The 22,294-nt window shown below is 38.6% G+C and overlaps 11 protein-coding genes across 11 annotated transcripts; all 11 read right to left on the bottom strand.

Moving 5' to 3' along the window:
- Positions 1-307: 307 nt before the first annotated feature.
- Positions 308-1,558, bottom strand: LSM04_005877 (Serine aminopeptidase; the record flags this gene model as incomplete). Its single annotated transcript, XM_067337823.1, has 1 exon — positions 308-1,558. The coding sequence occupies one exon, from the start codon at positions 1,556-1,558 to the stop codon at positions 308-310; it is 1,251 nt and encodes a 416-aa protein (XP_067192905.1).
- Positions 1,559-2,513: 955 nt separating this feature from the next.
- On the bottom strand, positions 2,514-4,061 carry LSM04_004762 (Rab-GTPase-TBC domain; the record flags this gene model as incomplete). The annotated part of the gene is made up of 1 exon (XM_067337822.1): positions 2,514-4,061. One exon carries the CDS (start codon positions 4,059-4,061, stop codon positions 2,514-2,516), a length of 1,548 nt encoding a protein of 515 aa, XP_067192888.1.
- A 335-nt stretch (positions 4,062-4,396) lies between these two features.
- Positions 4,397-9,118, bottom strand: LSM04_005176 (Ion transport domain; the record flags this gene model as incomplete). Its single annotated transcript, XM_067337821.1, has 1 exon — positions 4,397-9,118. One exon carries the CDS (start codon positions 9,116-9,118, stop codon positions 4,397-4,399), a length of 4,722 nt encoding a protein of 1,573 aa, XP_067192895.1.
- A 324-nt stretch (positions 9,119-9,442) lies between these two features.
- On the bottom strand, positions 9,443-10,045 carry LSM04_006821 (uncharacterized protein; the record flags this gene model as incomplete). The annotated part of the gene is made up of 1 exon (XM_067337820.1): positions 9,443-10,045. One exon carries the CDS (start codon positions 10,043-10,045, stop codon positions 9,443-9,445), a length of 603 nt encoding a protein of 200 aa, XP_067192925.1.
- Positions 10,046-10,315: 270 nt separating this feature from the next.
- LSM04_003675 (uncharacterized protein) lies at positions 10,316-11,119 on the bottom strand (the record flags this gene model as incomplete). The annotated part of the gene is made up of 1 exon (XM_067337819.1): positions 10,316-11,119. The coding sequence occupies one exon, from the start codon at positions 11,117-11,119 to the stop codon at positions 10,316-10,318; it is 804 nt and encodes a 267-aa protein (XP_067192870.1).
- Positions 11,120-11,352: 233 nt separating this feature from the next.
- LSM04_002120 (uncharacterized protein) lies at positions 11,353-11,673 on the bottom strand (the record flags this gene model as incomplete). Its single annotated transcript, XM_067337818.1, has 1 exon — positions 11,353-11,673. One exon carries the CDS (start codon positions 11,671-11,673, stop codon positions 11,353-11,355), a length of 321 nt encoding a protein of 106 aa, XP_067192832.1.
- Positions 11,674-12,024: 351 nt separating this feature from the next.
- Positions 12,025-13,389, bottom strand: LSM04_008969 (zinc finger protein; the record flags this gene model as incomplete). Its single annotated transcript, XM_067337817.1, has 1 exon — positions 12,025-13,389. The coding sequence occupies one exon, from the start codon at positions 13,387-13,389 to the stop codon at positions 12,025-12,027; it is 1,365 nt and encodes a 454-aa protein (XP_067192971.1).
- Positions 13,390-14,030: 641 nt separating this feature from the next.
- On the bottom strand, positions 14,031-16,394 carry LSM04_004734 (Fungal lipase-like domain; the record flags this gene model as incomplete). The annotated part of the gene is made up of 1 exon (XM_067337815.1): positions 14,031-16,394. One exon carries the CDS (start codon positions 16,392-16,394, stop codon positions 14,031-14,033), a length of 2,364 nt encoding a protein of 787 aa, XP_067192886.1.
- A 263-nt stretch (positions 16,395-16,657) lies between these two features.
- LSM04_000506 (uncharacterized protein) lies at positions 16,658-19,660 on the bottom strand (the record flags this gene model as incomplete). The annotated part of the gene is made up of 1 exon (XM_067337814.1): positions 16,658-19,660. One exon carries the CDS (start codon positions 19,658-19,660, stop codon positions 16,658-16,660), a length of 3,003 nt encoding a protein of 1,000 aa, XP_067192811.1.
- Positions 19,661-20,119: 459 nt separating this feature from the next.
- On the bottom strand, positions 20,120-20,926 carry LSM04_008475 (Peptidase C65; the record flags this gene model as incomplete). Its single annotated transcript, XM_067337813.1, has 1 exon — positions 20,120-20,926. The coding sequence occupies one exon, from the start codon at positions 20,924-20,926 to the stop codon at positions 20,120-20,122; it is 807 nt and encodes a 268-aa protein (XP_067192963.1).
- A 361-nt stretch (positions 20,927-21,287) lies between these two features.
- LSM04_006202 (Inositol monophosphatase-like) lies at positions 21,288-22,142 on the bottom strand (the record flags this gene model as incomplete). The annotated part of the gene is made up of 1 exon (XM_067337812.1): positions 21,288-22,142. One exon carries the CDS (start codon positions 22,140-22,142, stop codon positions 21,288-21,290), a length of 855 nt encoding a protein of 284 aa, XP_067192911.1.
- Between the last annotated feature and the right edge of the window lie 152 nt (positions 22,143-22,294).

The raw sequence follows: 22,294 nt of genomic DNA, 5'->3' as shown, positions 1-22,294 counted from the left end.
ATATAGTTCCATTCCCTTTGAGCAAGAGTTAATTTCATAAAGATGTCAAGTGATGGGTTTAAATACCAGAAGATAAACAATTGCGTGGAGAAGACAAAAAAAAAAGCAAATTTTTGTTAAAACATTCAGCTATCATAGAAAAAGAAATAAAAACCTAACATTGGTAGGCAAAATATACTTTTTACACTTGACAATGAAAGAAAATAAATGTGATTTCAAACACATTAATTCCTTCTTTTATTCTTAGCACATAAATCCGTTATCTAGCCATTTGATTTGAATATATGGTGAATTCCTTCACAGTTGTTTAGTTTTTATTAACGGAGGATTTTGCGCAAATATTACATGCAATTACCTCCATTATGTTTGGCCTATCATTCCATTCATCTACAGGGTAGCCAATATATCCCAAGTGACCTCCATGAGGCAATTGTAAAAATGCGACATTATTGTTGGTGTTAATAACATCTTGAAGCTGCTTTTTAGTAGGATTTCCTGTAACTGGGTCGTCAAGGGCACTTACACAGAGTGTTGGTATTTTCGAATGGAGAAGTGATGTAAGTGTATTAACAGCAGCATAATATTCCTCAGGGCAAGAAAATTTGTTGTGAGGTGCCACAATATATTTGTCAACATCATATACAGTTTTAAGCTTTTTAAAAAATGATGGAGAATCCTTTTGAATACTCTCAGTTTTAACACCTGGTAGAGATCTAATAATTTCCTCATGACGAACAATATATTTAACTAGCCCTGCAGTCATATTTCTCTGATATAGTAAATTCTTTGGTAATGAAATATTGTGACTTGCAGCCAATGTATCCAATGGACTGTTTAGAATAAGTGCAGCATCAAAAGGATGATTTTGTGTTTCTTTTTGCCCTTCTTCTGAAAGAAACTTGGAGAGAATAACGCCACCCAGACTAAACCCAACGCCCCATACATTATGCGCAGCGGAACCAAACCGTAACGAAAGTGACGACTTTGAAAGTGTTGTGCGTGCAATGAGACGAATATCGTCTGTCCACACAGCTGACATGATTCGCGGTTGTGTGAGTGGTGTATCACCCATTCCTCGTGCATTGAAAACACAGCAATGAATACCAGAGTTGTGGGCATGCCACACAAAGTGTTGTACATAGTTAGTTTGAGACCATGAAGCGAGACCAGGAAAAATAATCATAATGCCTTTTGTAGTTTTATTACTTTCTGTATCTGCCGGGAACCAATCCAAACAAATAGGATTTCCGTCAGCACCGTCAACAGTTTGTCGCTCGTAATTAATTGGTTGCGGTGGACGCAACGCACAGAGGACAGTTCCTAAATGTCCACTGTAGGGAGGGGAAGTATATGGAATGTTAGATAGAGTATCAAGTAAAAAAGTTTTTTGTGTAACATCACCCTCGTATATAACATTGATAGAGCATGGTTCTTTACTTGACTTTGTTAGGCCCATTACTTTCCCCAGCGCCTGCACAAGACGCGGAACGTAGACACATATCACATGGCCTGAGCCATGTACAACACAGAATATTACCCTTGATATAAACATATGCATTTGAACAGTTCAACTTCTTAATTATAATGGTTACGAAAAAAAAGTAAGAAGAGGAAGTAGATATCTAAAAAAAAAACCCACTGTAAATATATAGATTGAAGAAAGTTAATAATCATTTTTTTGTTCAACTCAAGAGATGAACCTGTCCAAGCATTAATGTTACGCGGAATGAATTTTTTTTCTACGTTTTTACCACTCCTCCCAAGCGTTTTTGGGTGCAAGTAAAACAAGACACAGAAATAAGTATTATTAGGATAACAAAGAAGAGAAAATAAAGTAAGTGGATAGACACATATTCAACAGAATTAAAGTTAGTCTTGAATATTTCGAGTATCATAGAGAAGAAAGAAAGAAGGTAACAAATTAGGAGAATACCTAAATATAAGGGAAACGTGGTTGGGGACAAGATAAAGTAATACGGGGTTAGGGGGGGCACCGTCGTTGTGTCTCTTTTACATGAACTGTTATGGGGTTATATGTAAAGAAAAAAAAGAGATCGCATCTTTAAAAAGGTATTCTTTGTATACCATATTGCACTGCTGTTACGCTCCAAGGCCATCAAGAGAATGAGAAGAATTAATCGTTTCCTCTTTCTTGTATGTGCCCACCTGTGTACAATTCGAAGCAATATACGGCCAGCGAAAAAAAAGAAAAAAAATCACGCATCTGGGAAAAAAAAGAACAGCATCTACAGTGGAGAGAAGTGTATTATAGGAAATGAACATACATTTTTCTCTCCTGCATATATTTAGTTATTATTTACGAGCCTTTCCTACATTTTCCAGATTGAAATACTAATTCCAGTTGTTCTTGTTGTTTATTTTAAAAGAAAAAAAATGGAAGAAAAAAACCTTTAAAAACAGGAGAACTAGAATTCAATAGACACGCTCGTAAGAATACAAAAATAAAAAATAAAAAAACGGCCCCATACACCATTTTAACCCTTCTTGAAAATTCAATCGTAAAAGTCATTTTCAACATGAGATAAAAGTACATCACGTACTTTCTTAAGTTCAGCAACAGATTTAATGTAATTCTCCATAATAATAACTGTTTCTTCAGGCGATAAGTTAGCTCTCGGAAAGCAATGCTTCTCAAGATTTTCTATAATAGCCATTAAGGTAAGGCCTTGTTGATTCATCATTTCATATGGGGTGGTCTTTGTTAGAATTGTTTCGTCCTGTAACACTTTCTCTTCCTCCAACCTGTCATTTTCTTCTTCTTCTTGTCGTTGTTTTTGTTGTTGTTGTTGTATAAGAACCTGTAACTGCTCATTTTCCGGCGGAGTGAAGTGGCGATTCAAGTCATATTTTTGCGGGTACATGCGTGTAAGTGTCATTTCCACCAGTGTACCAATGTCTTCCACTGGTGGGTACTTCATCACACGTCTGAGAGCATCCATGCAGTTAACCATGAGTTCACTCTTCACATAGAGCAGCATGACTGCTGCAAACATTGTAACAGTGCTTTCAGCTAGACTGTAATCAATCTCCCCTGCCAGGAATCTTTCTGATAGAAATACATCCCATAAATCAGCACACTGAATGAGAGAAAACTCGCGAAGAAATAAAAGACGCAACCATCGTATTAGATAGGATGTTCCCTCTATATCATACACCACATTAAGTTGGTTATGTAATACTGGATCTAGTCGTGCTAAACACTCAACTTGAACTTTATGCGCTGCAACAACTATATCATCACGCATGTTATCATCGGTATGACTTTTATAAAACCATTTTGAAAGATGCAAACCACGTGAGGTCATAATTGAATCAAAAATAAAAAATGACAGTGCAGTTACACCTTCGGTAGGACATATAAGAACAAATGTATCAAGTAAAGCAGTGTGAACCCCTTCATCTTCTTTTCGAAGATAATCAATGAGGTCAGCATCTGTGTGAGTGAAGTAGAGAACAAAAGCTGCAACCTCATGCATACCTTGTCTGTACTCACAACTGTGTCGTAAACAATAATTTACAAGAATATCCAAAAGGGCTTCTTTTATATTGGACTGCTCAAAGAGAGGAATATCCCAGTGAAGTCTAATAATATCCTTAAGCGCAGTTGCACGAATTTCATCTACAAGATATCGAAGCGCATAAGCGCCACCTGCAGTCGGTTGTAGAGGATTCTCCACTTCAGTATTATCTCCATTCTCATCATTATCATCATTATTGTCATCATCAGAGGATTCACTATCACCAAAGCGTCCTTTCTTTTGTGAGTGCTGCACAACAGAGGCAATCGTACGAGAACGCTGCTCAAGATTATTATGCATAGAACTCCATTCCTCCAGGTTTTTGCGCGTGGATTGTGTCCATTCCTCAGCGTAGTTATCGGCATTCACGTCTACAGAAAGTAGACCCAAAAGTAAGCGCCAACGAAGACTATGAAGTAATCGAACAGTGCGGTTATTTGCGAAGTTCAAACAGCGATGAAGTAACGCATCTGCTACTTGAGAATTCTCCAGTGATTCACGAATATAGAGTAGTTCCTCCATTTTCCTTCAAGACAGTAAAGAGTAATACAGCACAGTTTCAATAAAGCTATTTGTAATATAGATAGAAAGATATTTCAAAAAATAAAATAAAATCTAAGGAAATGTAAGAATAGGTTGTGAGTGTAATACTGAAAAAAAAAAACCTGAAGATGTCCTCTTTTTATTTGTTTTTCAGTTCTTAGTAGTGGTAAAACCGAAGAGCAGAATAACAAGAACAACGAAAATGAAAAAAAAAAAATAACGATAATAACTAAGGCCTCTCAGTCACTATACCTTTCACTAACCTTTTTCTTATTTCTTGGTTTACCTGTTTTCCCAATTCCTATTCGGTATTGTTAATCAATGTCAAATCGGGCACGCGATGCTGATGCTGATGCTGATGTTGTTGTTGTTGGCATTCGCAGTCGCATCGGATCAATAAAGTCAAACATGAAGAGTGAAGTCCCTGGAGCTGCCAACGCCCCACGTGGCAGTTGACCGGTGAGCTGCAATCGCAGTGGATGTACGGTCGCCGACTCACCGTATTTGCGCCGCTGCCGCTGCGATCGCTCCAGCGAGTCGACGTGTGAAAGTTCCGTTGTTGTTTCTCTGTTCATCATCTCCGCGTCGACCGGGTCCAGCATGGCGTGGCGGCTGGCATCCCGCACACAACGGCCCTGGCGCCAGTGGCGCTGAATAATAATCGCCGCGTACATCTGAGATGCCGTAAATATATCACGCTGGACAGGACAAATATACGATGTAAACTCGCGCCGCATTAGAATTCTAAAATTCTTGTATACAAGTCCACAAAGAATATCATTGTATCGAATGTTATATTTGGAATCCAGGGGGAGTTGAAGAGCCGTAAGAAAACGAATCATCGCGACATGGTTTTGTTTAGAATTCTTTGGAATTCCCGTAAGTGCATAGGGGATACGTGTAGTAATATCAAGAAAGTGATTAAAACTAATCCGATTTTGACTAGAACCAACAGTTTCTAACCACATTCGTCTAAACTGAAGAAAGGCATAAGTGGTTTCATCTTCCAGTTGTGTCGTAAAAACCTCAAGAAAAAGAGCCATAAACCATTCTAGGAGTATCCCTGTAAGAACCATATATGTAACAAAGAATATCTCAGATGAAATTGTTGAACCACAACCTTCAGTTGAACTTCCCGGAATACAACCGGTTAGTAAAGGATTTTGTGCACAAGCACGCATAACTTTTTCCCATCCGGTCAATGTAACAACTTGAAACATCAACAAAAGAGATTTAATGGGGGTCTGAAAGTTACGGTCTTCTGTTATCCCATCACTGTAAAGTTTAATACGTCCGAATAAAGGAACTCCCACAAATGTGTACAGTAATAGGAAAGTACAACAAAAAACAAGAGCACAAAATAAACAAAATCCGTTACGATAAATAGAATAAAGTATTCTATCTATTGAGTAACATTTAAAAAATTTTATAACTCGAAATACACGCATAAATGAAAGTGTAGGTATGGCAGCAGCAAGAATAATAAGAATAAGTACAATAAGATCTATAATATTCCATCTTAAATTGAAGAATTGAGATCTTTTATATGCTACTAGTCGTAAAAGAACTTCTAAACCACATATAATAATACCACAAATATCAATTGAGAAAATCATTATTTTTCTCCAATAAGGTTCATTACTGATCGTTGTAGTGAGAAATGCACAATTAATAAAAATAACACTTTGTACAATATAGTGAAAATATGGATACGTTAATTTTGAACTTTGAGCAGTTAAAATTCTATGTGCTGTCCAACGTATTATATTATCTCTTGAAGGGCTTTCAACTTTTATTGAAACTACCTTTATAATAAACTTAGCCTTCATATACTGGTTTTGATAATTCAAAAATCCAGTTTGACCATTGTACTTATTACGTAAACGAGATACATAGGCAGCGATAACTGCAATAATAGTCTTTAATGCCACGAAACGAAGAATAATTACAGAAAGTACAAAATAAATTACATAATAGCCTGAATGATTTCGTGATAATGCTTTAGTTGTACTTACACTATCCATTCCGGCATACATGAGGGAAGTCCAATTGTTGCCTAATCCAATTACAAACATTGATATTAAGGCACTTCCAAAGTTATTATAACTAAATTCTGCTGTTACCCAACGTCTCTCACTCACAATTAACTCATCCACGGTATATCCCGGTAATGTTACAAGAAAAGTTTCATTACAAGCAGATCGTTCTATTATGTTTCGATCTGTGCAGTAATGTAACGTACCAGAAAAAAACTCCATACCACAAATACCACAAATAATAAATACGTACACTATTAAAAACAATGCACTCCAGATATACTTAATTTGCTTAACGGAGTTAATAAAAACTACATTAGGGTATTCTGGACTTGTTAGTAATCGAATAATCTGAATTGTCTTTACAGCACGACATGGTAAGTAATAGATACCTACAAAAGAGAAAATATTAGCGATAAAGTCTACCCAATTAATTGGATCTCTAAAGTATGCCACAATATGTGGATTCACCACTGTGTGATCACGCTCTGCCGATGGGGAAAAAACTCCGAATACGAAACATTTAAGAACCATCTCAAGAAAGAAAAATATAGTATAACCAAGGTGAAATGACCAAAGAACACTATTCATTCTATCGGTATTTTTACTATTGTCAAAAAATAATAATACAATTCCTGCCAAAACAAGAAATAAAACAATTAAACGATACCACACAGAACCAAGAATATACAAAAATAACTTATGAAATGAATATTCTGGTTTAAATACATAAAATAAATCACCTTTCACTCGTAATGATCGACTAGAAATTAACCATGAAAAATATTTTTCAAATCGTGATGCGAGTCCAAATTTTTGTTTAGAAACTTTATCAAGAAATTCATATTGAGGGTTATCCAAAATAGATAGTCTCATACTAGTAGTATTTGCCGATGGTGTAAAACTATAGGGTGGAAGTACCAGCAATGGAGGAAACTCAATACCCTCTTCTCTCTCAAGCGCTGATAACACACATTCACAGCGATAAATCATAAGGGTGAGAAATAGACTATATTCCACAAGGCTAATGCCATATAATGTAATAAAGTAAATTATTCCTGTTACAGGTGTTCCTGTTGCAATCGCAGCATGCATGTATGTTGTCCAGTTATCACCTGTAAAAACAATAAAACATATCCAAATGGATTCCCAAAAGGTACCAAATGATCCACGTAACCAACCTTCAATTTTGAATGAATCTCCAAAAAGCTGCATTCCCAAAATGGCAAATAAAATCAATGTTGCAGCAATAAGAAGAATTAAGTATGCAAAATCTGCGACAAAGTACCGGTCAAATAAACGTAGAAAAGGAACAAACTTTCCCAAACGAAGAACACGAAAAGTTCTTAATCCACGAATAATACGAATATCAAATATTTTTGGTACACTTAATTCTAGAATTCCACTTATTGCAGCAATAGTATCAAAAATATTCCAGATATCAGAAAAAGTTTTTAATGCCCCAAATGAGAGACACTTCATGATAACAGGAATAATAAAAAATAATGAACAAGTTGAGCCAGCAATCATTAATTTTTTTTCAATAGTACTATTCATACCTTCCCATATTACCACCAGTAATATGGTATTAATTAAACTCATAATTATCATGAAAAGGCAAAAAATAGTACTATCTGTTAAAGAAACGAGAAAATGTGCAAAATTCCCCTTAAAAATAGGTCCGTAGAGAGTACGTTCCTGATCACGTAAAGCATTCAAAATACCATACATTCTATATGCTTGCATAAAACTTGGTATAGGTGCATTACCAGGATAAGGAACAAAACAACAAACTTGATTTTTTCTAGAAACATCACTCATTATATCAAAAGAATTACCTAACGATAATGTATTATTTGGATCTAGTACATTTCTTACTTCTCTTGGAAATAATATAGATAATGATTCATCATCTGGCACCTGTACAGCTGCATCCCTTTTCCATGCTTCACTTAATGGTAAAAGTTCTTGATTCGTTTCTGAGGGGGGATTTAATTCTTGTAAATGTTTTTTGCTCTGAATATAGGATTCATGTAAAACAGAAAGTAACAGACAAAAAAAGAAAAAAGACACAATTACCATGCAAACAAGAAGAATTACAGTCGCACCACCGTGAGCATTCATAATACTTTCCATATCATTGTACCAGTTGTCCATAGTACTTATTTTAATCATTACAAGCATCGCTGAACCAATATTATTGTATGTTAGGAAATTAGAAGCGTATGAAATGTCTCCTTCACGACATTCTACAGTTGCCCCAACAATAGACGGGCAATGAAAATCAACTCCACATACATTCGTTACATTCCGCAATAAAAATGGAAGTTGAAGAGATGCGTAGACCCCATCAGGGTCCGCCGCCGTTATATAACACCGCTTGTTAAGCTCGCCGCCCACAACTATTACACCTATAAGCGCAAAGGAGGCAACCAAGACGAAGAAAAATATCATGACTTCTCCCAAAAGCCACATTTCATGCAGTACGGGTAATATAACAGAAACAACTCCGGGAATACGAAATAAAAAACGAAGTGGTCTCGCCACTGCAAATGCATGAATCCATCGGTGGTTTTTTGACAAGGGTAATAATTCAATAATACCTATGATGTTTAAAACTACATCTAAAGCATTCCAAAAACTTCGTAAAAAGGAATTGGGATGTAATATAAGACCAAGTGCGATGACTTCAATAATACAACGTAGCCAAAAGAAAACCATAAGCACAATTTGTAGAACATTTAAAACAGTATTGGTTGCATATCCAATATTATAATTGGGTTGAAATGCTGCAATTAATGCTGTGTAGATGAGGGTTGCAGATACCCATATAATAAACATGTATGGATGAGTAATAATTTTATAGCAGAGACGTCGAAAAAAGTTGCCATGCGCAAATATAAATAAAGATGATCCTCTCTCTGGATAGACGCGTAATTGTTGTGGAATCCATTTCTTTAGCGAAGTACTCAAAGAGGTAAGGTATGATGTGAACTGCATATACTACACTAGAAATGTATTATTAAAGCTATAAAAATCGAAATATATTAAGGAAATACAAAAAAAAAAAAGAAATGGTTAAGTGGAGAGTGTTAAAAGAAAAGGAGAATAGTAGAATACGATTATAAAAATAAAAAATGCACAATATCAGCAGAAAAAAAAACATTTTATCTATTCTTGTTCGCTCTATAAAGAAAAGAGTACTACTCTTCTTTTTTCTTTTTCTCTTTATGACAGTCGACAAATTTTCGATATTGTACCAAATGCTCTAGATCACTAAAAACTTCTCCAATAATAGCAGGGAATGTCTAGATAACTGAAATATTAATTCTTGTACGACACTTTTTGATGAGCAACACCGTATGAGAAAAGTGGTGAGGTCAAAATTTTTTTCTTTTTTTCTCTAGTCATTCTCGTTGATGGGTGAAGGTTAGTTTCACCGCAGTACCTGCATGACTGTGGCACGTGCCTTTGTACGGCCGTCGTACATCCCCCACTTTGTGGGATAAATCCCAATCGCCCACGAATGAACTCACGAACGGCTGGTGCCCAGTTTCGTTCTTCTTTTTCCTTTTCTTCTTTTTGTTTTTGGAGCAAACAATTCCGCACTTGTTGTTCTCGTTTACGGTGCAGAAACAGTGCGTTGCCGTACAGCCGCTCAAACACACTTACACCCTCTGTCCAGCGGGAAAGCAGTTCCTCGTGTGTGCGATTCACTGTTGGTGCAAAAGTGCAGTTGGCGTCATCACTGTCATCCTTCTCCTCTGTGATGGGTGCCTGGCAATTGCACTTCGGCTGCTGCGACTGCTCAAAGAGACGTGTGTACACATCTCTACTCAAATGTCTATCTTCGCCCTTTCGGCCACTGAAACAACTGCTCTCACTTCCCAGTGCAGTAGAGGAGCTGCACAATGAACTTCGTCTCATCCCCTGCGAAGGCCTTTAAGAGCAAATTACATGCACAAAGAAACGAGAATAAAAATAAAAAATAAAACAGGTAGCACACAAGTGAACTATCACTCTCTCTCTCTCTCGTACATATATATATATATATACCAAGTAAAATTTAAAAGAAAAATGGCATTAAAAAAGAAAAAAAAACAAAGACAATAAGAAAAAGAAAGAAAATGGAGTCACGTTAGTAATGAAACATATATGCACAAAGCATACACATAACGGCATTAATTTAGGAATCATTTACAATGCGTGATCTTCCTCATCCTCCAAGTCAATCTCTTCGCACTGACTCTCTCTCTCAATTGTCATATTGTGGTCGTCCATCACTTCCCGCTGTGATACCATAGGCACCACTTTACTATTCCCATGATAGATGCCAAATCGCTTCTCATCCTCTTCAAGACGACGTAAATCTTCCCTGAACTCATCCTGACAGCGGGCAAGCTCCTTCTCACGGCTCTCTAAAGAACGATTCCATTGTGCAATACTCTCGTGTTTCTTCTCCAAAGATCTTTTGCGGTCTTCAATATCATTTTCAAGTGATCTTAACTCCATTAATGCCTTTTCTAGCTCTTGATCTGCATTAAACTGTTGAAGTTCCCGACGCTCTAACGAACGTTCATCTTTTTCAGAACGACTAAGGCGCTCTGAAAGAAAATTTAACTCATTTTCTTCTTCTAGAATTCGTTCATTTGCCCATCCGAGTCGTTCATCAATATTTTTCTCTTCCTTGTCAAGCTTACTGCTAGCACGATTAAATAATTGCATAAACTTTGTTTCATCACATTGTAATGTAAGATGATTTTTGCGTGCAGCACTAATCTGTGAACGGCATTCTTGGTGGTCAATTTCAAGGCAACGCCGCTCTTCTGATATATTACTCTGTATTTGGTCAAGAAGCATAACACGTTCACGGATAAGTGCTTCTTCACGCAGATAATAATTTTCAATTTCCTTTTCTAATAAAAGGGTACTTGCTAGAGCTTTCATATAACCAGTTTCCACATCTTCTGCGCTACGTAGTGCTTGTGGTTCAACGCCCATCGACATATTATTAATGATTACTATTTCCCTTTTCAATATTTCACGAAAAAAAAGACATTGAAGGAAGAAAAGGCAGAGACAAAAAAAAGAACATTTTAGAAAAGTAGATAAATTAAAATACACTACTTTATATATAGTGAAAAGAATTACGATATCATATATTTTTTTTTTTGTTATTGCGAATGATTTTCCCCACCTGCACTAGCAGACCAATCAAGAAGAAGAAAAACAGTTTAGCAATGCAATAGTGCAAACGTAAAAGCTGGATTTGCATTTGATTCATCAATTATCGCCCTAGCCCTTCTATGTACTTCTAAACCTCTCTGTAGCACACGTTCTGTATCACTCATCTTTTCCGATAGATTTGGCGAAACCGCCGAGGAGATATTCATACACGGTGTATCCATCACAGAGGCGGAGGACTCACTTTCATCCTCAGAAGGAATAAAAACAGCCGGCCCTTCTTGGCGCGATGTCACCTCATCGTAGAGAGCCGCGCCTTCTTTCACGTACTGCAGGAGTCGCTGCAGTTCCAGCCGTGTTTCTACAGGCATTACGTCACAAACGATACAACGTTCCTTTTATACTCAAACTAAAAGAAAAATAGAAATAATTAACAAAAGAGAAAGAAAAGAAAATAGAAATAAAAAAAGAAATATCAGAATGAAAAAAAGTAGAGATCAGAGAAATAAAAACAGTAAAAAATAAAAAGAAGAGTGAAAAGGAAAGAAATAATGAGAAAATATTCCCTTGAACGATTTGCGCGAAGAGTGTAATACATTGAACCCGTTGAAGAAAAAAAAAATGGTCGTGGGAAATAAAAGAGGAAACACATTTATTAGAGGAGGAGCAAAACGAATAATAAAAACAAAAATAAAAATAACGAAACAGTATATTCGTTTAGATTACGACGTATCTTCAACATTCATTTGATGAAATCCAAGTTCCTCATCCTGCTCAAAAGAGCGTACATATTCTGTCTTTGTGAGTTTAGGGTCTTCATTTTCTGGTGGGGGTAAATGTTCACGTGGATTTTGCACATAAATATTTGCTAGAGGATCATCAAGAATAAATGTAAAAGGCTTTTTTAACTCCAGTAATTTATCCAGTTCTTTAACAAATTCATCCATTGTTTTTGATTCGGCATCAGTGGCAGCTGAATCACCCTTGGCAAACTCTGCCTGTGGGAGACTCTTTAGCTGATCGCGTACCATCGTGATTGTTCCTTCAACAGTAGAGAAAAAACCTCCGAGTGTACCAGGTGCCAACTCCAATGAAACTTCAGGAATTTCCAATGTGGCAGTGTCAGACTTAAGTACATCACGTTTTAAATCATCTTCTGACTCAACATGAAGGGTTATTTTGACTCCTTTTTCAGACACTTTACCTCCAGATTTTACTTCGTTACTCTTATAACCACAGAAATCACAACGGAATGCCATAATGACTGTTTCCTTAAAGTATGGAATATCAACTTGATGCATATTAATATACCCCTGTTTTTTACATGCAGGACATTCTATTTCCATACGAACTACTTCATCGAAATGGCCTTCTTCCACTTCATGTTCTTCTTCCTCTGTTCGACGCGTATTGTATTCAATGGAAAGTCCCAGCATCTGACGATCCACATCTGTACGCTCCTTTTCAAAATGTGTAAGCTGTGGATCAATGGTAGGATGATAGTAATCATAATAAGCCTCAATATAACTGTTACCAGCAGGATCATCGATTGTAAAAGTAAACGGTATATCACCACTACGGTATTGTTGTAGTTTTCCACAAAATGACTCAAGTTTTTCATACAATTCTGGGTTTTGAATACGTCGAAGGGGTTGTCCAAGTTGCAAACCATACTCTGCCTGCTCCAAGAAACCTTCAACTGTGTTTAAAGTACCTTTTTGTGATTCTGGTGGAATTTCAAATTCCAACTGTGGAATATACACGGTCGCATATTCTGATTTTACAACTTGACGGTTCAAATCCTTTTTTGATTTTACTTCAAGTTCATATCTTACAGATTTTGGTCCAAAAGTACCACCAAATGTTACCTCATTATTTTTCTCAGAGCAATGAGGACATTCAAAACTGCTGACGATAACTTCCTTAAAGTGTGGTATCTTTGTTATCATGAGGCGTGTCGTGCCATTGCCACCGCATCGAGGACACATTGATTCAATTTCATTCATCTCACCAAGTTCTGTCTGAATATATTTTGGAGTCTCAGTAGAGACTGTTTCTTCCACTGGGTTCTCTCCATTCTTTTCCATAGCCTGATCTGCCACGATTGAAATAATTATGACTCAATTATTTTGTATTTGTACGGATTCCTTTTTTTTAATAATAAACTTGATCCTTGTTTCTTCTTTTTTTTTTTCTTCCTCTTACAATTTACACTATTTTTCCCCCTTTTTACTTCTGGTCTTAACTTCAACGAAAACAAAAACTCCACACAAAAGAAAGAAGAGAACATAATAAAGAACGCGTAGAATGGAAAACAAAAAAAAACAAAATATACATGTATGGTGGACACACCAGAGGAAGGAGAAAAAAAATGACAACATTCCAAAGTGATATTTTCACATATTATCCCGTATATTAGTGAGGAGAGCTTTTTCTACGTTTTCAAGAAGAACAGGATAAAGATAAAGAAAAAAAAACGTAGAAAATTATAACATTTACTCGTTGATTGTTCTTCTTTCTACTGATTTTTTTTCTTTGGATTTCTTTCCTGTCCGTTTTTCCTAGAAGCGCACGCGCAAAGATATCGTTGCTGTACACACTCAAAAAAAAAAAAGCAAAAAGCAAAAAGACATAAAAGTGTAATGATACGAGCAAAATTTAACAAAAAAAAAAGCTTTCATCGCATGAGATTTTTTTTCTGTCTTTCTTCCATTCTTTATATATATTTTTAATATTTATGAAGTTTATACGTACCATTGAGAAGCGTTTTTGCACGGTATGAGGGGCATACCGTCCATATACGAATTGTATGAAGTTCAATCGAATGGCATACCTCTGAAGTTTTGTGTTCACATTGAATATGATATACGGTTCCACCTGGAGTATCAATAGTCACGGCAAAATCATTTGAGACAATAACGTTTGTTGTAAATCCGTCAATGGCATCAGGGTCCAGGTTTAATTTTTTCCGCATGAGGTTAACTCCTGGACTACTAAACGCCACACCTGGGAGGCGTGTGTGTGCTGCCACAATTTGTGCCACTACACCACCGAGGGAGTGTCCTGTGAGAACAATATGTTTGGAGTGAACTTTTTTGAGGTACTCTTCAACGTGTAGGTGGTAATAGTCCTCTGGAGGTCCACCCAGTAAGGAGGAACTGATAGCACTTGACGCAGCCACATAGTCCACGATAACACGTTCTGGAATAAGACCAGCGAGTGGAAGTATATTTGCAAGCATTCTGAAAACGAATGTCTCACTAAAAAGCAGCATATTTTGCAAAAAATCAAAGGGTGAAGTAATATCTGTACCTCGAATCGCAATAACAGATGTGTTTTTCGAGGGTGAGTAAATGTGTCGGAAAACGGCTCTACCGTATGTCTGGTTTGTAGGAATATCCTCCCAATCGGATGCCCCATCCCTGTGTCTCTTGTAGAAGTCTAGCATGATAGCGAAATCCTTCGACTCCCGCTGAAGATATGCCATAAGCGAAAAGTACGCGAGATCGCCGGCGTGCAGATCCTCTGCCCATATGTGTGCGCAGAGCCCCTGATGCCGCGCCGCGCTGTATTTACTTTCGTCGCTTTCGTACACCAACGCGTGCGGGTCGGCGTGGCGCGGGAGGCCGTAGAGATCGGCGGTCATGCGGCGGGCAATCACGCGGATCCGCTCGCCGCTGCCGTCGCCCTCGCAGCGGGTGGCGGTCGCCCCCTCCGGGCCCGGGTGTTTCGCCCCGACCCAAAGCGCCAGCGCCAACACGAGCGCCGCCGCCGCCGCACACGTCAGGCGGAAAAAGGCACGCAGCGCCACACCGGGGCGACGGCGGTCCACCACAGCGGATAACTCCACACCAGCAGCACCCACAAGACAAGTACAACTACTACGACTATTACTACTGTTACTTTCATCGTTAGGAGTACTAGTAGTATTAGTAGTAGTAGTAGTGGGAGTACCTGTAGAGGAGAAATGGGTTTTTAAGGCATCACGGTGAGCAGACTGACGCCAACGTCTCACAATGGCACTGGCAATAAAGCAGATAGAAGTAATCTGCAATAGAAACACAGGGACTGATACAATGGATGCAGAAAAGAAAACTAAGACTACCAGTGGTATCGCACATCCCAGTAAGATCCAACGTATACTTGTACTTCCCCATACTTCACCAGTAAAATCGGCGAAGCTGTACAGGAAAAGAGTAACACGAATGGACAACACCACAACTACGTGAAGCAAGCATATATACACCATTCCCTCACAAAAACTCGCAAAACCACAATTACAATCTTTCACCCAACAGAGGTAACCACTATAAAGAAAAAGAGCATATAAATAGAAACGTCGTAAACGTGGTAACGCTTTGCGCCACCACAATGTCATGGATGGACCCAGTGAATCATCCACATTTCTATAAAAGTCCCTCAGTATCACTATCATCAAGAAACATAAGGAAATAGTAAATAATATAAAAACATCATTTCCTCTTCTATCCCATTCCACAAGTGAATTACTTCCGAACATACCTACAAGAAATATTGATATACATATTACCAGAAATAACATGACAAATCTTGCATATGGTAAAATAAGTACAATCTGAAATTCCTTTAAGAGTCTGTGGAATCCAACAGTACACTGTGAAACATCATCATATCCAACACGACATGAATCAATAGCAGCATCTGTCACATAACTCATTAATTGGTAACCCAAAACAACTATCCCTAAAAGTAATCCAATATGAGCAAAGACAACATATAAAGCTCGCATGGCATCATGAGCAGTTGGAATTTCCCTAACATCTCGCCAAGTGTACATAGACCAGTAATATTTCTCTCGAAGAATAGGGAAAACAAAGGAAAAAAAGAGGTGTAAGTAGCAATTTAACCATATGGTAAGAATACACGCCAACAATGGAACATAATGGTAAGTAGCAATCCATACAGCAATCTTCTTTAACTGAAATCGGTCTAACAAGAACAAACGCATCGTAGCGCGCCGCATTCGCGTCACGAACCATTCTGTGTCTCCAACTACCACACTTGCACGGCGCTGAATTGGTACATAAAATGAATTCTGGAGTTGGGGACGCATTTGCCTCGTTCTAGCGCAAGATAAAACCCTCTACCAACTATTCTAGTATATATGTATGTATATATATACAGATGTACGAAAAGGTAAAAAACAATTTATATATAAAACATATGCATAAAAACCAATAAAAAAAGCAATAATGTAACTGTCATTACATACACGTATTATTTCTAAACACACAATGTACGAAACTATTGTTAAATATATAATGTATAATAGAGAGAATGAGCAGCAGTAAAAAGAAAAAAGAACGCATAACTCAATTAACTAACACTCACTTGTAGGTCAAGTTGCTTCTCAAGTGCTTCGATCTCCTCTTGAATTCGATCGCACGTTTCATAATCTTCAATTTCAAGTGCTTCATTCTGTCTTTTTTGCAACGCCAAAAGTTTTTCTTCCATTTCTTCCCTTGTTGCAACAACAGTAGTAGAATCAATAGGCAAGATATCCGCGTTAAAGGTCGTCCCTCTAGTATCATTACTAGCACCATTATAGGTACTACTAACATCACCATTGTTACTATTGCTATCCGCGAAATTAGCAACATCCCCGTCTTTATCCTCATCGTTCATGTTAGGCACACTAAACCATTCTTCCTGCAGTGTCCCCACTAGTTGCTGCATGGCTTCTGCAAGTTCATCGCTTCCATCTTCATCTACCGCAATCTGCAGAACATTTGGCGGTGCAGCTGTTGCTTCCATCGCCATTGAAAGAACATTATGATACCGATTAAGAAATACCTTCACACTTTTAGACGCTTTGACCCGTTCATAGTCCAACTCTTTTTGTAATGTAGTTCGTTTAGATGCATTTGCGCGTAGCATTTCCTGTGTAGACTCTTTCTTAGCAGTAACCTCCTCAATAGATACTGTTAGTGCACGCAGCTCCTCTGCTTTAAGTTGTGCTTCTTTAAATCGCTTCGCTTGCACAGCCGATTTCTTAGCGTCTTCCAGAAGAGGAATACCATTGCGCATCTCTGTTATTTGTACACTTAATGAAGTAACAAGTGCTGCATTTCTCTCATCATCGGCGCTAAGGGCACGCAATTGTTTCTGCAGATGATGTACCTGCGCGAGTGGATATTCCTCTGCTGTACATGTCGCCGCACTACGCAGAGATGGTACAGCTCTGTAAAGTACACCACAACCAGCGGCACGTGTGCGGAGCATTATTTCCAATGCGTTACTGCAGCGCTGCAGAGTATCAATCGTGTCAGTCTCAAGTGATACACGTCTCGCATTATAGCTGTCAATTTTAGCAACACCACCCTGCAGTTCTGATAGTAAGAACTCTTTCTTTGCCTCAAATTCACTCTTTTCACGTTCCAGTGATTCACTTCTTTCTTGTAGATCTACTACATCAGCCGCAGCAGTATTTGCACGAGACTCTTCTTCCTTAAGAAGGGTATCCACCTCACCCTCAAGGGCTCCACATTCTTCTGTCAAACGTTGTGCATTAGACGATATTTCTTTTAGTGCGGCTGCTTTCTCAGCTCGAGTTTGCCGGAGTTGCGTTAATTTTGCTTCCAATGCGACAATCTCCGCGTTTAGTTCTGCCACATCACACGTCAACTGCTCCTGTTGTGCCCGTATTTCTTTGCTCTGATGCTGCATCTTTTCCCCAATCTTCAATTTACGCTCACGAAGATTTTCTGCCTCCTGCAGTGCATTACTTTTCGTACGTTGCGCACGCTCAAGTTCTGCAGCTACTTTATCACTACGGTTTTCTAAACTAAACGTCATATCACTAATAAATTTCTTTACACGTTTCTCCTCATCATCCTTACATGCAATAAGTTCCTCACGGTGTTGCAGCAGTAAATGAGCGAGATGACGCACTGCAGAATTCAGTTCTTCTTTACAATGAGCAAACAATACAAGTAACTGTGTCGGTTCTGCGTCTAACTCCACAACACGAGAAGTAATTTCTTCAAGCTCATCACTCAAAATATTCGCCTGCTCAAAATCTTCTTGCCCTACACATTTCTCAATAGCTTCTTCAACTTTTCTCACTTTTGACATCACATCGCGTCGCTCCAGAATGGAATTACGTATTTGGTTTAAGACATTAGCAAGTTTGGCTCTAGAAATTAAAACGTTTCTCTGAAACTCATTGATTTCACGTTTTTGTCTATCCCATAGATTTTCCTCTTTATTCTTGCTATTACTACTATTACTACTATTACTACTACTTTTTATTCTTCTGTTTTTGCTTGAGTTACTGATATTATCCTCAATCCTACTCTTGTTATCGTTATTGTTGTTGTTGTTGTTGCTATTCGCTTTGAGGCCACTTGACTCTGTATAACGCTGTAATGGTAATGAAATATCTTCTTCTTGTTCTTCTCTTTCTTCTTCTTCAATTTTATCCTCACTCTGTCTCGGAAGTAAACTAGTACCAGTAGCAACTGGTGGTGCTACATTTTCAAGTGCTGGTTCATTTAAATCAGCTTTCACGGCAACAAACTCAAAAACAGATCCGCCTTTTGAATTAGGTTCAGGAAAACTGAAACCAGAAATAGCACCTGGAGCAGAAACCTCACGGTGGTTAGTTGGTTCTTTAACAAAAGTCTGTGGAAGAGAAAAACCATGTGACGAGCCAGTATTCACCAAAATATCACCATTATTAGTCCTAACATCCTCTCCATATGTATATTTTGTACCAGATTGTATAAAATCAAAGGCTGAACCTGCCTCACTTTGAGTAGTTTGATTCAAAAAATCACTTTTTGGAAGTACACTAGGCTGCAACATCATTGGTTCTGGACCATACTTTGCTACGAGTAATTTAAAAAGTTCCTCCTCTCTGCCAAAGAATGACTTTATGGTACTTTCCACAGCTGAAAGCATAGACGGAGAGTACTCATTATAAAATCGCTCAAGTCGCTCTCGCATTCGTGTAACCTGTGGGTCCTCCACATCATCTTGCAGACTATCAACTTGCATATCGTACCGCATGAAGAATGGTTTCTTCTTTGTGGATGATTCCAACGGTGAGAGTTGATCTTTCGGGGGTTGTGAAATTAGTGAATCTGCGTGAGGTGTGCGTGAGCCGATATTACTTGTTCCTCTCCTTTTCTGACGTGTTCTTAAGACTTCCATTCCCCCAAAGATATTAACATTTGATGCCATATTGTTGCTTGTCACCTCGGAAGATGCATATCCAACACCACAATTGTCGTTATTATTATTAGTAATATTGCTACTACTGCTGCTACCAGCAGGCAGCTGCTCAGTAAAATTGCCGCTATTCCTTAATTGTCTCATTGTCGCCTGGTATGTATATGTATACCTGTCTCTGTGTACGTGAAGGTATACGTTTCTCCTCTCTCTTTTTTTCTCTTTTCGCTATCAATCCCTCCACTCTGTGTAAAGAAGCAAATCAATAATAATAATAATAATAATAATAATAATAATAATAATAATAATAATAATAATAATAATAAAGCAAAAGAAAGAAAAAGAATTCCAGAAAAAAAATAGCCGTGGTAACAAAGAATGATATGTATCACAAAAGGTTTAATAAGTAATAAGAAAAGAAAAAACACACTTGCTAAATGCGAAGTACCAGATTTTACTTTTTATTTTTGCCGTTGTTTTCAAGCGCGACATAAAATTTTTTTTTTCATATTTTGTTTTTTTCATTGCTTACCTTTTCCTTTTTTTTTTGAGTACCTACTCCGTAATGGTATTGCTTTATAAATGCTACATCAGTTCAACCTCTATTTACTTGTAAAGAAGGTCGTAATGTCCAGGACGGTAGAGCAGTGTTATTACTGTCTCAGGAGCAATATCATTACCATTATTATTACTCTTGTTGTCATTGTCAACACCAGAAAAGACATGTTCTGTAGTCTGTTCACCCTCGCCTCCATTAAGGTATTCCACAACGATTCGCACATGAAAACATTTAGCGAACGCCACCAATTGCATATGATCACTCTCACTAGATACAGCATCGACCTCCGTGCGACAGAAAGCTTCTACACTGTCGTAGTTAAGTCCAATCACAAAAGGAAGAAAGTCATCACGGTGAGTTCGCATATAATTTGAGACAGCATAACGGTAAAAGTACAGCACATACTCTGAATCTCCAGATGTAGCAAGTGTGTGCAGCTGAGTTGAGTTGGTGCATTTACCATCCAATATATGGCGAACAACACCTACAGCAGCATCACAGAAATCTTCAACAAAGTCACCGTAGTCATTAATAAGGGAAGTACGAAGTTGTGTGATATGCTGCATAAAGTTCTGCGCCATTTTTGGTGCGCCTAACAGCCCCTCCAGCAGCGCGAAAACAGCACATCGATAAAAACAGTTTCCATCACGCCGTGCGTAACGAATACCGGTATACGGTTTATCCCTATTGAATAGTGAGAGTACCTTGGGGAAAATCTGGGAGTTGTTGGCATATTCCCCAACCAAATGACATGTTTCTGATAGCGTTTCCACGGGGTCACTAAGTAGTGGATCTGCCTCAATTTCGCTTTGAATTACTGCCAGTTGTTCCTCACGTTGCTGCGCCAATGACATCGTCTATCACGAAGGAAAAAAAAACAGAAAAAGAATCACACTAACAATAAAAACAGAAAAAAAAAACACTAACAGATACGGAACTAGAAGAATAACAAAAAACAGCGCAAGAAAAAAATGTAAGGAAAAAAAAGGGTAATCGATTCTCTGATATCAAACTACCAAATGACGGTGTGCAGACAAATAAAGAGATAAAGAAACAATCAGGCAGTATCGTAGAGAAATGAAGGGCAATACAACAAAAAAAAAAGATTGAGAGAAATAAAGAATCTAACAAGTTTTTTTTCCTTCTTTCTCTTTCTAGGCAATATTCTGCTTCTTTTTTTTTTGCCCATTGTTTCTTCGAAGCAGATATAGTTGCTCAGATTCCTAATATATGTCGTTTGTAATCATACTTTTTGCTGAGTTCAACACCAACTTGTGAGAGTTCTAGTGAATTGGCGCAGCACACTCCACGTGAGATTAAATCAAACGTTTGAGTATCATCGATATTGTGTACTACTCCACCCGCCTCCTGTACAATAATTGCACCGGCCGCTATATTCCATGAGTTGACACCCACATGAAAAAACAGTTCTGCTCTTCCAGATGCGACGAAGCACATATCGAGTGCTGTAGAACCGTAGGTACGTATAGCGTGTACTGGCACTCCTGCCAGTTCGCTTTGTATGGCGATAAGGCTATCCACGGCGGCCTCGCTGCGATTATTTGACTGTTGCAGCAGGACGAGAGCTGCATTTAAACTGCGTGTGTGAGAGACGTGTATGCGCTGCCCGTTGCACGTCGCCCCTCGGCCCTTGACGGCCGCGAAGATTTCCCGCAGGCGGGGGGCGCTGACGACTCCAACGACCGGCCAGCCGCCAGCAACGAGGGCGATGGAGACGCCGCAGTCGAAAAGCCCGTGGGCGAAACTGGCGGCCCCCGCGACGGCTTCCACGACCCACACCGGCCCCCCAGTCGATAAACCCCCTTCGCTCCCCTCGCCCTCCCGCATTTGTATATTGTAGTCCGGCGTCCCCGCCCGCAGAACGGCCTCCACCGCCGCCTCACACTCACGGGTGTACAACGCCACAAGGTCCACATCGCCTTTTACACCACCGTCCAAAAGAGTCCCGTCGTGCTCTTCCAGCGCACTCTCGAGAATAGAGGCCGACATGTGGGCCGCCCGCAGTGCAACCTCCATCGCCGTGCCCAGCTCTGCATCACTCAGCGACATGTTTTTTTCCTCTGAAGTGGTAGTAGTAGTAGTAGTGGTGGTGGGGGATTGCTCTTGGTCCGTCAGAGATATACTCCTTCCTTCACTGAAGCAGTTATAAAAGGCGAGAAGAAATAAAATGTATGAGACAAGATCGAGTCCATAAGGCATAC

This window comes from Trypanosoma melophagium, assembly GCF_022059095.1.
Source record: "Trypanosoma melophagium isolate St. Kilda chromosome Unknown ctg19segment0, whole genome shotgun sequence".
NCBI classification, from domain to species: Eukaryota; Euglenozoa; class Kinetoplastea; order Trypanosomatida; family Trypanosomatidae; genus Trypanosoma; species Trypanosoma melophagium.
This window is presented reverse-complemented; position numbering and strand designations above follow the sequence as displayed.